At 35.8% G+C, this 17951-nt stretch overlaps 1 protein-coding gene across 3 annotated transcripts in view; it reads right to left on the bottom strand.

Moving 5' to 3' along the window:
* NPHP3 (nephrocystin 3) overlaps positions 1–17951 on the bottom strand; it is a 40948-nt gene that overhangs the window by 1836 nt on the left and 21161 nt on the right. The window contains exons 13-25 of one of the 3 annotated variants that reach the window (XM_072792754.1): positions 17720–17817; positions 16685–16787; positions 15990–16072; positions 14005–14143; positions 12169–12333; positions 10551–10645; positions 9858–9980; positions 5811–6000; positions 5412–5653; positions 4491–4566; positions 2972–3099; positions 1834–2074; positions 450–575 (exon numbers count right to left, since the gene is read on the bottom strand). In XM_072792754.1, the coding sequence (XP_072648855.1) occupies positions 450–575; positions 1834–2074; positions 2972–3099; positions 4491–4566; positions 5412–5653; positions 5811–6000; positions 9858–9980; positions 10551–10645; positions 12169–12333; positions 14005–14143; positions 15990–16072; positions 16685–16787; positions 17720–17817 (1809 nt within the window). Of the gene's footprint in view, positions 1–449; positions 596–1833; positions 2075–2971; positions 3100–4490; positions 4567–5411; positions 5654–5810; positions 6001–9857; positions 9981–10550; positions 10646–12168; positions 12334–14004; positions 14144–15989; positions 16073–16684; positions 16788–17719; positions 17818–17951 lie in introns of those variants that run through there. The other 2 variants (XM_072792755.1, XM_072792756.1) reach the window with 2 other exon arrangements.

Below are 17951 nucleotides of genomic sequence, written 5' to 3'. Positions count from 1 at the left end.
CTACAGGATGTAGATAAAACAAAAGTTTATTACTAATCATAATAGTAGAAGCATGTAATAGAAAGAAACCTAAGTTTTAGACCTAGTTTGGTGACCACTGATCGTGTAAGTAGAATCGTGTTTCTTTATTGCCCAGTGGGTGTAACACTACTTTTCACCTATCACAAGCAAATGGCACAGCTTAAAGACAGTATTAGACATAGAGATGTACAGTCTCCAGAATTTAAAAAATGAAGCTTATGCCATGAGCTAAATAAATGTTCTGTAGGTGTTTTACACTAAGAGGAAGGGATCGCCTTACAAATGTGACCTCAATAACTTCTCAAGTACTAAAGGAAGCATTAGTAATCTTAAATTTTCTTTAATTACTTTTACTATGCTACATCTATTTCATTTTTCTATTTCATACCTTAAAACTCTTAATAAAGAGTTAATATGTGGGAACTTACCATTTGGCAATAGAGAACAGCTAAGTTCACCAGGGCAGTAGCTACACTGGGGTGTTTTGGGCCAAAGGATTTCTGCCGAATTTCAACTGCCAGCTCATACAAAGGTACAGCTTTGTCAAGTTTCCCCTAAAAAATAACAGTGAAATCTAACAAAAATATTAAAATAATAAATACTATCTGATCACAGAGCTTCTTCCATAAATAGAATTTTCTATTAATGAGTCATTTTGAGGAAAAAGAATTTCAGAAACATTTTCTCCCACTTTAATGGTTCAGCTTATAGATAACTGAAATCTAATAGAATATGTAAGTAAAGCTACATTGAATATAAATACATTTTGATAATTCAGAAAGCCCTTTTATAAAGGTCCCATTATTACTCAGTTCCCAGGGAAGTCAAAATATGCCAGTAAAATGTTTGTTACTATATATAATTTAGACATGGCATCAAAATAAAATTTCATTTCCCACCAACCCCCTTCGAGATTTTTCTAATTATTTTTTAAAGGTTTTATTTATTTATTAGCATGGTGAGTGGCAGAGGGAGAGGGAGAAGTAGGATCCCCACTGAGCAAGGAGTCCGATGGAGGGCTCCATCCCAGGACCCTGGGGTCATGACCTGAGCTGAAGACAGATGCTTAACCAACTGAGCCATCCAGGCAGAGATTAGTTTTCTTTTTCACTTGAAAGTTGGGCAGAAATAGCAACAATGCATTGTTCTTACTTCAGTTTCAGGGCCAGGTTGACCAGCAAGGGTCTTATGAAGTCTAAAAAAGTCTACGTAGCTCTGTAACCATACTAAATGAAATCAGACTTCTCTGGCTTTTTTTTTTTTTTTTTTTTTTTTTTTCATTTTAGAACAGCTACAACAATTCCAACATTGCTCAGGCTAGAACCTTATGGCAAAGAATAGTTATATTTTATTGTAAGCAAAGAAAAGAAACCATGAAATTTAAATACTCATTTAACCTCCTATAGAGATTCCTCCTTCACCTCTGATAACTACGTGATTTGTTGTGTTTATGGCTGCTTAACACAGAAAACTTAATAGTGGCTGAATTTTAGAACTTCTGATATATAAGTTCCAATCAGAATGCTGAGGAATGCATTTGTCTTTGGAATGTATTTTAACAAAACCCAACCAGTACTGTAATTTAGTTAACTCTGGTATAGTGTTTTTTAATGTTCTATTCAGCTATTTGTTAAAAAAAAATCCTTATGATTGAAAAGCTCACAGAAAATAATAATCTAAAAAAAAAAAAAAAAAAAAAAAAAAAAAGAAAATAATAATCTATCCATCAGAAGACAAATTATTTTGCTGACAGTAATTATAACTTAATTGGTATATTATGAAACACATGTAAGCATGCCACAGATTACTTACCATTTTCTTATATAAGATTGCAAGATGTTTCACTGTATAGGCCAAAGAAGGATGATCAGGAGCTAATGCTCGTCTCCGGATGTCTAAAGCTCTTTCATAAAGTTCTTCTGCTTTATCGTACTGTTTCTTCTCATTGCACAGAGCTGCCAAATTATTTAAAGACTGGGCACAGTCGGGGTGATCTGGTCCTAGAACTCGCTCTCTCATTTCTAAGGACCGCTTCAGAAACTGGTCAGCTGTTCTATGAACAAAACCCCAAAATGGCTTAAATAATCGATCCTCTAGAAGTAAGAATTGTTAGCGCTAGTTAGGGGGAGAACTTAAGTATTTTTATTTTTAAATCCAAGATAGGTAATATCAAGGATTCACCTCAAAATCCTCTTTCTCTTTCCTACCCTTTATCCCTTCCTGACCTTTTCCAAAAATTAAAAATGCTTTCCTGATAGTGTGAGGGCCTAAATTATCTGGATGATTGCCTCAGTTCTTCACTTGACTTTTTCTAAAAGACAAACCCATAAATATTTTCCAAAAAACTTCTGATACTTTTACTATTATTATTAGACCTAGTTCAAAAGATTTTGGTATTCGTTGATTTCCCCTTTGAAGTTAGTGCTATATAATTTTTAATTGAAGAACCCTTTCTGAGGCTGGCTAAGTATTTGTTACATTTTTCTGATAGCCAAAGTATCAAATTTGTTAGTTTTCTGAAATCCACAGAAGCCCCAAACACTTCTTCAGAGTATAAATATGTCTTTTTGAATCTTTTAAGTCCAAATAAACTGAAAACCAAAACTAACAGCCATCTACATTCTATTCTTTATTCTCCCTTGATGTCAAGTTTCTTCTGTGAAGTCTAATGTACAGTATCTACAGAAAACACTTTTATAGACATATAAAACATACTAGGGATGCTACAGAATAACTTTTTAGTTAATAAAAGAAACAACGTGATGGGAAACAGTAAAAAAAAAAATGCCATGGTCTTTGTTAAGCATGGCTATGTTCATAACATACCATATGCAAAATCTGGCATGGTTTCTATCAATTTATTCTAGCTTGACTTGATAGAAACATAAAGCAGCTTTGCATCTAAGAGATAAAACAGACTTGTTTTCATTATTCACATCATGGTACTCACTCTAGGTTATTCTGAAGATAGTAGAGAACACCCAGCTCATTGAGGGTCCGAGCATTGTCAGGCGTGTCCTTACCTAAAGTGAGCTCTTCCAACTGCAGGGCTCGTCTACGTAAAAGGGCAAATCCATACTGAAGCAAAAACAAATTTATAATAATTAGTAAGTGCAGTCATTGATTCTGAAACTACACTGGAGTTCTAAGAAATCCTTTATCCTTTTGTTCCCCTTAAAGTAGATTACAAATATTTTAAGTATCACACTGAATTAATCCAATAGTTATTGCAAATACGCATACTTCCACATGGCGTCACCTTCTAAAAGTCATTAAAAGTTGTTTTCTGAAAGTGATGATGAGATACTTTAGCAAAGTGAACTGAGTCCCAAATCCTTCAAAAGGATCAGGACGCAGAATTAACCTGCTGATATTTACCAATCCCACTGCTAAACACAGAAAAACATCAGGTACTTAGAATGCACCTAGCGCTTGCAAGTAGTAGACAAATCCTGGAGATCAACTGCACAGTATAGTGAATGTAGATAACAATACTGTATTATAATCATCAAACTTGCTAAGAGATTAGATTTTAATTATTCCCATCATAAAAAATATATAATTCTGTGATATGACAGAGATGCTATCACTACAATGGCAATCATATTACAATATAGAATGTATCAAATTAGCATGTTATACCCCTTAAATTTATACAATGTTATATGTCAAATATATTTAATTTTTAAAATGTACACAGCAGTTGAAGTTAAAAAAGCTATATTTAGATTTTATCAGCAGCTTAGAAAATGAAAATAATTTTGTGTGTGTTGCGCTCAAAGGTTAGAATTTCTCTACATTCAAATCTAACATTAAATTTTTTTGCTTTTCCTTTAAAAAACTGAAGCCGCTTTTATTTTTATTTTTATTTTTTTTTTAAATTTTTATTTATTTATGATAGTCACACAGAGAGAGAGAGAGAGAGAGAGAGAGAGGCAGAGACATAGGCAGAGGGAGAAGCAGGCTCCATGCACCGGGAGCCCGACGTGGGATTCGATCCCGGGTCTCCAGGATCGCGCCCTGGGCCAAAGGCAGGCGCTAAACCGCTGCGCCACCCAGGGATCCCTGAAGCCGCTTTTAAATCTATCTTCCAAAGTCTAGCCTTCAAATAAACTTTACAATTCCACTTTAAAAAAAGTAAAAAAAAATTTTTCCCATGTTTGAGATATAATTGCCATAAAACACTGTATAAGTTTAAAGTGTACAACATGTTTTCACATATATATATACTGCTAAATAACCATGATAAATAGTTCTACTTTTTAAAAGTCTGCTAAGTTGTACTTCTCAGTAATACTAATACTTAAACATGTCTTATGTGTATATAAGAAAATGTTAGCACTTTTACAGAAATCACTTTATTATGTAAAGTTCTTAAATATGTGAAGTATTATGCATCAATATTATGATATTCAGAGATGCTCTTTTCCTCTGGTTCAAAACACAACACAAAAGAAACCTCTCATTACCGAGTTGCCTTTCCTCCTTGTAGCTTTCTGACGAATTTTAAAGGATTTTTTCCTAAAATGTTCAGCTTGTTCATATCTTAAAAAAATAAATAAATAAAGTCAAACAAAAGAAACATATATCCAAAGTATCATACTTCAGTGACATGAAAGCATTCCTTACCTTGTGTAAAGCTTTTTTTGGCTCTTAAATATAGCATAATTTCTAAAAATGATAGTCACATGGAATTAAAAATCTTTAACAAAAACCTTCAAAAAACAAAATCTAACAAAATGAACCTAGTCCTCCAAGTAGCTGACATTTGACAGATTTTTAACCGATTTAACTCACTTTGAGTCCTAAAGGATGACCTAACTAAATGAAAATCTAAAATTTTAGTTTGCTCTACCACCTTCTCCTGTATGTGCTAATTCTGGTCAAATATAAATGTAAATAGTTTGTGTGAAACAATACTTCTAGAAATTAAAAGAAAATATTCCAGTATGTATCATTTATGATACATGGTTTCTGATAGAGGAAAAGATGCCAATCAGTGGGTGTGTCTAATAGATATGAGACTTTTTATTACACCAGGGATTAGTAAATTTTTTCTGCGGGCAATGGTTGGCTGCCCTGTATTAGTAACACACTTAACATTACAAAGCTAGTTGGTGAAGGAGCCCAGATTCAAACCCGACTCTATGACTCCAAAGTCCATTCTCTATCCTCCACACACCTTCAAATAGGGATGGATCTCGTAGTTCTAATTTTCTGCTTACTCCACAAACACCCAAGACTCAGAATAATATTCAAACATGGTAGATTCAAAAGAATATTGGATGAGAAAAGTACACAGCCACAAAACAAAAGCTTACCACGTAACTACATTAAGAATTTTATGACTCCCCATCATTAAGCCAGAGTATTATGGATCTAAGTCTTACTTATTTTGTTTCTGGTACAAAGTTGCAAGTGCCTCAAGTTCACGAGCAATATGTGGATGTTCCGCACCATAGGCATTTTCTGAGATTTCTAATGCCTGTTTATACAGCTGTTCTGCATTGCCAAACTTCTTCCAGTGCACGTATACACTTGCTAGTTGGTGGAGGGACTGAGCTACTCTTGGGTGATCTGGATCTAAAGCTGTTTCTCGAATTTCTAGAGACCTCTGCAAAGGCACCACAGCCTAGGGGGGAAAAAAGTTAAAGGGCAGTTAAAGCCAGTGAAATGCTGTAAGATCTGCAATCTTATTAGCACAGCAAATGAAAGCTGCCCTACCTCCTAGTATGGAAAGAAGAGCAAACAAGAAAAACCCACGCTGCTTCTGATTCCTGGCTGGTTACCTGACTGAGGAGGCCTAGATCCTTGAGAAATCGCCCCAGGGTTTCATAAAGATCAGCCAAGCAAATCATATTCTCCTCGCCTTCACAGTTTTTCTCATATTGCTTCAATGAATCAAAGTATTCTGCTGCCATTGCGCTTTTGTCTTTGCCAACAAACTGCCAGTAACTCAGCAACTCAGCAAAGTGTCCTCTGTTTCAACAAAAAACCAGTAATTTAATGAAAAATAAACTTTAAAACTCACTATTGAGTGAAAATGCCAGAATTCCTATCAGGCTACTGACACTTTATTAGTAGGCAACTATAGTGTAGAGAGAGGTAAGACTGACGATAGACTCTGCCATCTGAGTCCACCACTTCCTAGTTGTGTGATGGTGAGCAGGTGGTCTGACCTCTTACACCTCATCATCCTTATCTGCAGAAAGGGGGTCACCAACCCTAGGTGTCTCAGAGGCTACTGTAAGCAGATGATGGCACAGATCAAGTACTCCATAATGTGGGCAGCTGTCGTTAATGTCATTATGGTTATCCACCAATGGGAATCTACCAGAATCCTTTGTAGACATTTCATGATACACAGTCAACTGCTGACTTCACTCAAATAATTATTTTAAATGATGGAAATTAGAATGGAAGAAATTTTTTTTTTGAGAATGGAAGAAATTAATGAAACATAGGCAACTGTCAGAATATAAATATAAAAGCAAGCTTACTCATCTGAGGAGATGACAATAGTAGGATGGGAGAGCTGGCAAACGAAAGAGTATATCTGATTTCAAGGGAACTATGAAAAGTTGGGATGGAGATCAGAAATAATGTATGAGGTATAACAAAGAAATCTGAAAAGTTTACTTAAGAGCGAAACAAATTATGTAGCTATGTTATGAGAAATGTCTACATTTCTAAATAAGACAGCAACCCAAACCCCCATGAGGCTTAGAGGTCAGAAGCTTGATTGTAAAAAGGTGGTTTGGCCACTGGCAAATTCAAACATAACCAGAAGAGACAAACAATACATTTATGGAAAAGGGTAATCCTTTCTTTAAATTTAATACCAATCAAATTTTGTGTAGAGCCCAGAATCTGGTTTGAAGGCTACACTGAGATACCTGAAGGCCCTGAGAGGCAGACATCATGAGCCACCTCCCTTGGTGGTTTTGATCTGAAGCTGCTGAAATGCAAGATTAAGATAGAAAGCTATCTCAAGATCATTCCAGTTCTGATTATTAAGAATATTCTTTTTCTTCACCTCTTGGAAAAAAGAAGATCCCATGGCAATTTGCAAATTATCTTAAAATTTCTCCCAGTTTCATAATTCAGGGACTACTGATTCAGACTTTTATAGTTTTTTTATTATTATTTTTAATTGTGCCCTGTTTTATCCCTAGCTTGGGGATACCATAACTATTTTAGGTTAATATAATATGCACAGCTCAGCCCATAGTCTGGACTTACTAAACATCACATTGTGAGTGGGAGACCTTATATTACCTCTTTCCACTTACCTAAATTTTACAGCTGAATCCAATTTCATCTCTCTGGGCCCACTCAGAAATCCCTCTTTGCCAGTTGCTTTCTCTCTAAATCTCATTTTTTTACAGCATTATAGTATTTTTCTGTAATTTATTTATTTTGTAAGATATAGTTGACATATAACATTTATTAGTTTCAGATGAACTACTCATGATTTGATATTTATATACACAGCAATCTGTCTTATCCCCAGTTTCAGTTAGTGGTGATCAACACGGTCCAGGAGGAGATGATCCTCCTCTGACATAAGGTCAGAAGGTCAATAGTAGCCTAAGGCTCTATCACAATGCCTTCTCCATTCACCTGATTTCATCTCATCACTGGGGCATTCTTTCATCTCACAGCATCACGAGAAGTCTAAATTAATCCAGTAAGATATTTTGAGAGACAGACCACATTCACATAACTTTTATTATAGTATGTTGTTATAACTATTCGATATTATTGTTAGTTATTGCTGTTAATGTCTTACTATGCCTAATTCCTAAATTAAAACCTTATCATAGGAATGTCTGCACAGGAAAAAAAAAACATATATAGGGCTTGGTAGGATCTCTAGGTTCAGGCATCCACCGAAGGTCTTGGAATGTATCTGCCATGGAAAGGGGAAACTACTGAATTGCAAAATACTCGCCACAATAAGTCTAATTAACATCTGTCCCTATATATGGTTACAGAATTTTTTTCTTGTGATGAGGACTTTTAAGACCTACTTTCTTAGCAGCTTTAAAATATGCAATACAGTATTATTAACTATAATACTGCTGCACACTATATCACCAGGAGTTATTTTATAACTGTAAGTTTGTACACCTTTCTACTCCTTTTAAACCATTTGGCCCACTCCCTACCCTCTCCCTCTGGCAATCACCAATCTCTTCCTCTATCAAGAGCATGTTTGTTTTTTGTTTTTTTATTATTTATTTATATATATATTTTTTTAAGATTTTATTTATTCATGAGAGACACAGAGAGAGAGAGAGGCAGAGACACAGGCATAGGGAGAAGCAGGCTCCATGCAGGGAACCCCATGTGGGACTCGATCCTGGGTCTCCAGGATCACACCCTGGGCCAAAGGCAGGCGCTAAACCACTGAGCCACCCTGGGATCCCCTCTTTTTTTTTTTTTTTTTTAGATTCCAGATATAAGTGAGATCATGCTATATTGGTCTTTCTCTGACTTATTTCACTTAGCATAATGTCATTTTTATGGCTGAATAGTATTCCATTGTATGTATGTAATGTGCACATATATACATACATCTTCTGTATCCATTTATCTATCGATGGACACCTAGGTTGTTTCCACATATTGACTATTGTAAAGAACACTACAATGAACATGGGGGTGCATATATCTTTTCAAATTATTATTATTTTTTTAAAAAATTTTATTTATTCATGAGAGATACAGAGAGAGATACAGAGACATAGGCAGAGGGAGAAGCAGGCCCCATGCAGGGAGCCCAATGCAGGACTCAATCCGGGGTCCCTGGGATCACAACCTGAGCTGAAGGCAGACGCTTAACTGCTGAGCCACCCAGGCATCCCAATTTTATTTGTTTTCTTCAGATAAACACCCAGAAGTGAATTGCTGGGTCATACTGCAATTCTATTTTTAATTTTTTAAAGAACCTCATATTGTTTTCCACAGTAGCTGCACAAAATTATGGTCTCATCAACAATGCACAAGGGTTCCCTTTTCTCTACATCCTTGCCAGCATTTATTATCTCTTATTTTCTTGATGATAGTCGTTCTAACAGGTGTATAGTGATATCTCATTTTACTTTTATTTTGTATTTCCCTGGTGACTAGTGATGTTGAGCATCCTTAAATGGATCTGTTGGCCATCTGTATATTTTTTTTGAAGAATGTCTATTTAGATCCTCTGTCCATTTTTCATTTATTTTTTTTCAAAGATTTTATTTATTTATGTAACAGAGACTGCACAAGCAGGGGGAGCAGCAGGCAGCGGAAGAGGGGGAAGCAGACTCCCCGCTGAGCAAGGAGCTCTACATGGGGCTCGATCTTGGGACCCTGGAATCATGACCTGAGCAAAGGCAGATGCTTAGCCAACTGAGCCCCCCAGGTGCCCCTCTGCCCATTTAAAAAATCAGACTCTTGTTGTTCTTATTGAGTTGTATGAGTTCTTTATATATTTTGGATGTTAACCCCTTTGCAGACATATGATTTGCAAATATTTTCTCTCATTCAGTAGGTTGCCTTTTCATTTTGTTTATGATTTCCTTTGCTGTGCAGAAGCTTTTTTAGTTTGATATAGTTCCACCAGTTTACTTTGCTTTCGTTGCCTTTGCTTTCTGTGTCAGATCTAAGAAATCATCACCAAAGACTGATGTTAAGCAGTTTACTGGCTATGTTTTCTAGGGTTTTATGGTTTCGGGTAATTAAGACCCGAAAAAACTACATTAAAAATGCCATTTTTCTTTGTTATACCAAACTGTTTAAATCTGTTTTTTTTGGGGGGGGGGGAGGTGTTCTAAAAGTACGTTTCTTACCTTTTATAAAGGTTTTGAGACACAAAGAGATTGAGAAGGCAATCATGCAGCTTCTGTTTACTTCCCTGCTGCTGAAAAAGCCAAGGGAGCTCATCTGCACTCCTCCAGGTCACTGGGTCCTGACTGTTAGAAGGGAAGGGACAAAGGGACAATACTCAGTAAGTAACACTTTTCCAACAAGGAGATTGCCTCAAAAGCCTTCAGACAAATGTTAAAGGGAGAAAAATGTATTTGACATCTATCCCTGACTCTAATTATAATCTAATACTGAGAAAATTAGGTCAAAATCAGAAACTCTATCAATCTAAGAAAATGAATACAGTGATATCAAGAACACTAACCAAATTCTCAAGGTATTTTCCTAAAATCAAACTATTAAAAAAAAAAACCCAATCAATCCAAATATACACACATGGATATACAGACATACACATATATTTAAACCATTTAACTGGAATAAAATAAAAATAATAAAATGACCTTGCACTGATATCATGTAAGTTTAAATCTTTAGCATACTATTAAAAGACACTTACATAATAATCTTTTGTTCTTTTGACATTAACAGGTGAGATGATTTAATCTTTTTCATAATAATTAAATTTTCATACATTAAGTTATAAGCTAAGAAAGAGAAGTAAAGACCCAGAGGTAAAATGTGTTGTAGAAGAACAATATGGACATTTATAATACCTCAGCTGCATGGTAAAATAGTTGATTAGCTTTTGCCTACATGAAGAAATAATGGTGGGACCTTCCATATATTCTAGTCTCACTGTTTCCCAAGCCTGGGAAGAAAAAGAAAAAATATTATAGTCTATTTTTTGTAAGTCATTGTATATCTAACAATTAATTTATAAACATAAATTTATAATTATTTCCATTTTATAGTTGCATAATAGAGATGGAATAAGAGTATTTTAAAATTCAGGATATGTTTATTTGATAAACTGATAGAGAATAAAAATCTCCTGGAAGCACTTAAAACACAATTTAACTCAAATATTTAGTTACTACAGTAAAAATATCAGAAATGTGGATGAAAAAACACTGAAGAGAATATATTTAAGCAATATATAATAATAAAAGATAAGCCTGTGAGATTATAAACATTTATAATGCAGCATACTCACAGGAAAGACTTCATTGCATTTGTATACACATAAGTCAACCACTGCATTGCAGGTGGCTAAGAACTGTACCAGTCAATGTGTCCTAAACATTTGCTACTATGTACTAGATATCATGCCTAAGACCTCACTAGGATGGAGGACCATCTCAGTTGATTCTCTTCACAACCTCGTAGTAAGCTGGAAAAATCTGCCAAGGCTTGAAGAATTTACCCAAGGTTACATAGCTGTTAGCTGTGAAGAGCTGGATTGTGAACTGAGGCATACTGACTTACTGAGTCAAAGCTCTTAAGACATAATACCACCAATCAAACAAACATAAAATTGAAAAAAATTTTTTTTTCTCTTTCAGAAGGAAACTACCTTTTAAAGTACTATAGTCTCTCTTTATGGGGGTTTAAAAGCAGATGATCCCTCTTCTGATATTACAGTCAGAAGGCCAATAGTAGCCTAGGTGACGGAGGTCACAGCTGCCTACATCATTCCCCTCACTTCATCTTGTCAGGTTGGCATTTTATCGTATTATATCATCACAAGAAAGATGAATGCAATACAGTAAGATATTTTGAGACCACATTCATGTAACTTTTAGTACAGTATACTGTTACAGTTGTTCTTTTTTTTTGTTACTGTTTTATTGTTATTGTTTACTATCCCTAAATTTTTTTTTAAATATTTTTATTTATTCATTCATAGAGATGCAGAGAGAGAGAGAGAGGCAGAGACACAGGCAGAGGGACAAGCAGGCTCCATGCAGGGAGCCTGACGTGGGACTCGATCCAGGGTCTCCAGGATCATGCCCTGGGCTGCAGGCGGCGCTAAACCACTGTGCCACCAGGGCTGCCCACTATCCCTAAATTATAAATTAAACTTTATCATGGGTAAGCACATAAAGAGAAAAACATAGTATATTCAGGGTTTGGTACTATCCTGGTTTCAGACATTCACTGGGGTCTTGGAAGGTGTCTCTTGCAGACAGGAGGGGACTACTATAACAGTCACTTCATAAAGGTACATTATAAGAATAATACTAGTCAAATTTTACATTTAACCTAAAATCATTGCAAAAAAATTTGTAATGCCAAATTTCAGAATTCAACCATGTCTTATAATTAAAACACTTAACAGAGCATGGTATGTTGACATTTGTAAGTAAAAAACCTTATTAAAATAACATTTACCTGTAGATGTTGAAACTTGAGCAAGCCACAACCATAAGTCAATAAGCACATTTTGTGTAAACTGTGAATAAGGGAGGTCAAGACAGCCCAGGACAGCTCAGGGTAGAGTTCCATCAGTTCTGATTCATTCATGCCATTGTGACTAACATTTATTAGACAGAGAATCTAAGTAAAGAAATGAATTAACAATGATGGTAAGCCACCTCTGTAAGTAACGAACAGCCATTAAAATTTCCATAACCCTTTTAAGATTATTAACTTCTTATTCAAACTTATGTTCAAATGATTTAATCAAGCAAGAAACAGATTTCTTAGAATAAAACACATTTTCCAAAAGGCATTAATCACGAGTAAGATAGCAAATCTAGCATGCCAATGATAACACACAGAAAAAAGTTGGAAGAGGGATCCCTGGGTGGCGCAGCGGTTTGGCGCCTGCCTTTGGCCCAGGGCGCGATCCTGGAGACCCGGGATCGAATCCCACATCGGGCATGGAGCCTGCCTCTCTCTCTTTCTCTCTCTGTGACTATCATAAATAAATTTTTTTAAAAAATTTAAAAGAAAAAAGTTGGAAGAAAATTAAAACTTCAGGAAATGGATTAAAACTAACGACAAAGTTCCAATTTGGGAAAAATGGTATAAGAAAATGGTCCTTCTACTATAAATGCCCATTAACATAAGACAACATCTAACAAAATATCTCTAAAAAAGCACAGGTGGGCCTGCAAGAATGAAAGGGAAATCCCCCAGGTGCCAAAAATGAATAGGAAAGTGAACGTTAGAGGGCTAAGTGCTGGGGTGCTGTTCCTGGGGGAAGGGAGGGTCCTGAATAGGCAGCAGTCCCAGTAATTAAGGGCTTGGGTTTTCACACCCATAGCAGGGATGGAAGGTGAGCCGCCCTTAAACCTGGTAAGGTGAGGAGTTAGAATTAGAAAGCTTGCAAATACCAGGAATCCCAAGAGCTGTACTCTCTAAGTAAAGGGGTGCATGAGAAAACATCGGCTCACAGACCAAGCACATATTAAAGCTTACTGTCAAACTCTAATATTTAAGACATTGTGGTGTTGGCAAGGAAGAAGAAAACTGGAACAGAAGAGCTCAGAAGACAAACTCAAGTTAATTTCTAAGTGTGATATCCAAATCAGCAGAAAAGATGTACTATTTGGTGAAATGAAAAGTTAGCTAGCCAAATGATAAAAGATTCCTCACACAATAAACAAAATTAAATCCACAAGATAAGAACTTACATAGGAAGAACAAAAACTGTAAAACATTTTAATGGGAAAACATACATATGAGAACATTTTTGTGATAATAAAATATTTTTTGATAATAAAAGATTTTTAAAGTAAGATATAACAGGCACAAAACCATAAGAGAAACTGTTGGGTAAATCTGACTTCATAAAAATAAAACTTTGTATAATGAATGATACCAGAAAGTTAAGACAAGAAACAATTGGAAAAATATATTTATTTGCAAACTCTGTAACAAAGGATTTATATTCAGTATGCAGAATATTTAAGAGCTCCTGGAGATCAATAAGAAAAGACAATTCAATTAAAGTTCAAGTAAAAGGGCTTGAATCAGCAATTCACAGAGGAGGAAACAAGAATGGCCAATAAACATGAACAGAGGAAAAATCTCAATGATAATCAGGAAAATGCAAATTTCTTGAGATATCACTTCTGGCCATAAGCACACTATCTATGGCAGCCAGCATTCCCATATATGCTTGAAACACACTTAAGCACAAATTTAAAAATAGTTACTATTTACTTCAATTCACACACAAATGCAAACTTTCATGAGTTTTATAAGTTTATTATCCATTACCTGTTTCATTAGTTCTTTATCCACATCACTTGCCATGGACTCCTGGATAGATCGCAGAGCAAGTCTATATAATGAAATAGTATCTTGACACTGGAAACACTGATGAAGGATTTTATCTAAATTGCCTGCTCTCCCAGCACTGTTGGAATTGAGAATAGATTTAATTTCTTATAGACAGCCAACATCTGTGAAAAATTTGGGGTAGATAAAAACAATGTGGTCTCTATTTTTCATACTTCAAATGATAACAAATTCAATAAAACATGATACAGGAAAATGATAGTGTTACAGGGCTGCTAGAGTCATCAATTTTATTCTAGTGTACCATTTAACTCCAGTATAAACACATGATAAGGACTTATGTATCAATCAATTATTGCACATTATGGAACACAGAAATGAGTAAGACATGGTTCTAATCATTTAGAAACATGCTACCTACATACAGGAAGCAGGAAAATAATTATAAATAAATGTCATTAGTTAGCCATGCAAGTTAAATTTGTGTAGAGACAGGATTTAGGGAACATCAGGCTACAGAAAAATCAGTAAATAGGGTAGTTTGTTTTTAAATATTACACAATATTTACCAGTAGTTTCTTTTTTAAATATGAAGATACGTAAAGAAGAAAAAACAAACAAAAGGTCTGTAGTCCTTCTCTACAGGCCTAATAAATTTTCTAAAGATTTATTATCTATGGGAAGCCATTTCAGATTTCTAAGTCAGCATGACTGTATGTAAATTTTGTTTAAACCAAAAGCCTGATTTATGATCCACCAAGCATACACTGTCCATCTGCCTTGTAAATGAGTAGCCTAAAGGAAAATCATCTTGTCCTTGAGATACGGGTCAATGCTCCTACCCCCTGCATTCTTTGAATGTTAAAAATGCATGATTCCTACCTATATGTTAATCTACAATCTTTTGAGCTTTTACAAGATGTAAAAAAGGTATATAACTCTGTAAAAACTGTTGATTCTCCAGAGCACTTCCTTCCCTGTGAAGAAAGTGTGTTACCCATGTGTTTTCCTGGCAGCTGTCCTAACTTGGGCTCAAATAAGACTCTTTCTTATTTACAGAGATTCTAGGTTTCTTCATTTTGTGTTGACACTCTTAAAATAGTTAAATTCAATAAATATTATGAAATGTGTGGACAGTGACTCACACTCTTGACTGTACTTAGGCAAGCTCCTGATGCTCGCCAGAGGCCAGATACACTGCCAAACCAGAGACAGTGGAAGAGGACAGTGCGAATACCATGGGCAATTAAAAATTTCAGATGTTTTCATTTCAGATCTGGTGCTCAAGATGAGAAGGTGGAATTAAGAGCCAAGAGCACTAGATTCAGTGGCTAGAATATGAATTGTACTAGGATTACTGTCCATTGCAATGATTGCCAAAACCATATTCGTCTTTTTTTTTTTTTTTTTTTGCCTCATGGTTGTGAAGAGACAAAGTAAGGTGAGGCTATAGTGAAGAATAAGTGTAGTTACACTTTGTAAGGCTTATCTAAAGGCAAATGACTAATGGGCATCTGAAACAAGAATCTATTTTAAGATGAAAGGTTTATCGGAACTACATACCTACCTACTAATATGCAAGGACACTCAAAATGGCATGTGTTTGCCTCAATTGTCCCTCACTTTCCCAAAGCTAGGGGCCTCAAGCAGGTAACAAGGAGCACTCATGGGTCCCCAATGAGGGCACAGATGGCCTTCTCTGGCAACCGCTGACAGGGAAATGGTTAGTGTGATAAAAATTAGACAACTATGTCCAACAAGTTCTCATAATTCATGGGCTATCATCAATCTGCAGACACGAGTCTCATTCTCACAGGATGTTAGTATCACGGTTAGAATCAACACAATCTGATGTGAGTGGCTGAAAGCGATTGTCGCAAGGATCATTCTCAGTTTCACAAGGTGGGGAAGCAGTCTGCAGCAAACACAACACATGCAGATCATGTGAAATGGCCACTACTTACTGTGTGATCATTTTGCCGAAAAGGGTGACATAAAGGGCATTGCAGGTTGTAGCAGAACGACAGTGTCGTTCTAGCTTCTTCTCCTGCACCAGTTTACCAGAACACAAAACAAACAAAACAAACACAAAAAAAACAAGACCACCCTGGAATTAAACGGTCTTTACTAGGGAGCCATCAACAAATAGCCCTGGCAGAAATGACATGGTTCCTGCCACCTTATCAGTGCATTGCTGCCATGTGGTGGTGGACCACAGATGCAGTAGGTATGTGTATATATGTTCTTTTGCTTTTAAAAATTCCTGTTTGGGATCCCTGGGTAGTTAGCTCAGTGGTTGAGCATCTGCCTTTGGCTCAGGGCATGATCCGGGGGTCCTGGGATGGAGTCCCGCATTGGGCTCCCCACAGGGAGCCTGCTTCTCCCTCTGCCTATGTCTCTGTGTCTTTCATGAATAAATAAAATCTTAAAAAAAAATTTCCTGCTTAATATAAGAAACTTAAACTTAAGCCCAATATGTTTTTTATTACGTCTTCTATCATTTGTTAGTAGTTTATGAGCAAGTGCATTTAACCATTAGTAAACTCCAATTTTCCTTAACACAATAGAGAGTTCCTATATTGAATGTTAAGTCTCACATAAGGTGTTTTATGGGAAAGCTGACAGAGAGTAAAAGAGCAGCAAAATTAAAAATACTTACCTGCTCTTTACTCAATGTAATGTCCACAGAGTGGCATTCTGCAATTATGATAGATTTTGCATCTTTTGGATTTAAAGGATCAAGATGAAGTGTAGGCCACAACCTTTTATTCAAAGAAAAAAAAATGAAATTCTCTTCTAATAAGATAATAAAAGCTGTAACCTACCCAAAGACAAGTCAAAATTTTTTCATTGCCTTATAAAATAAACAAGACTAATTTCTGTTAATCTCACTAGGTAATATTATTTGATTCATTCTAACCTGTATGTCGTTACTTTCAGCAATTAACCCCAACAAAGACTTTTAAATAGCATATATGTTAGGTAGCAAAGTGGCAAAACACCTTCAGTTCTATGTTCTATACAAGCAATAAAACTAAACATATATATGTTTATAGCTTATGGATGGTATATATGATATATGATATATAGCATATGGATGGTATTAAAATCCTTGGGGCAAAGTAAGTGCTTAGGAAGAAAATGTCTAAAAAGGCTCTTGTGGGGGACAAAAATAGGTTGAGAAACACTGCCCTACAGAATTCAACCACTGTATCCCTTTTTTGAGGACTGCCGAAATAAGCGCATGTTTCAGGATAACAGGCGTCTGGAGCATTACTCATAGCCTGGCCCTCTCCTTATTTTTCTCACCTGTAAATGTAATTGCCTGCTAGCCATTGCTAGCTTGTGGTACAACTGGCAACTCAAGCTAACCAGGTCCCAAAACAAAACTTACATTTCCTCCACAAACTTGCCCACCCTTTGGTTCCCTATTTCAGTTCATGGATCCGCAATTTACTTAATTTCTCCAGCCAGAAATCTGGGGGCCATCTAGCCTTCCTCTCCTTGATATCCCAGCTCTAACCTCCCACCAAAGCCTGTAGAATATATCTTTCTTGGGAATTCATTCACTTCTCTCACTCCTCACTGCCACTCACATGAAAGACATAAAAACACAAACACATACCCAAAACCTTTCCTTCTTTGTACTTAACACATTTCATGTAACCTGAAAGAACTAAAGTTAGCATCGTACCTCCATGCTGGAGGGCATGTTTCTACATTCACAGAAACAATTACTCTTACATTCACTGGCAGTGGATCTATCAGCCATTTCATGTGTTTTTCAACTTGCTTAAAAATATAAAAACAAAATTCATTCTATTAATTCAAAATATTTCAAAACAACCCGATAAGAGCTCCCCAAATAAAATGAAATTCTCATTGAGTTTCTCATTATTATTGATAAAATCCTGTTTTTAGATAAT

Source organism: Canis lupus, chromosome 22 (genome assembly GCF_048164855.1).
Source record: "Canis lupus baileyi chromosome 22, mCanLup2.hap1, whole genome shotgun sequence".
In the NCBI taxonomy this organism is placed as follows: domain Eukaryota; kingdom Metazoa; phylum Chordata; class Mammalia; order Carnivora; family Canidae; genus Canis; species Canis lupus.
This window is presented reverse-complemented; position numbering and strand designations above follow the sequence as displayed.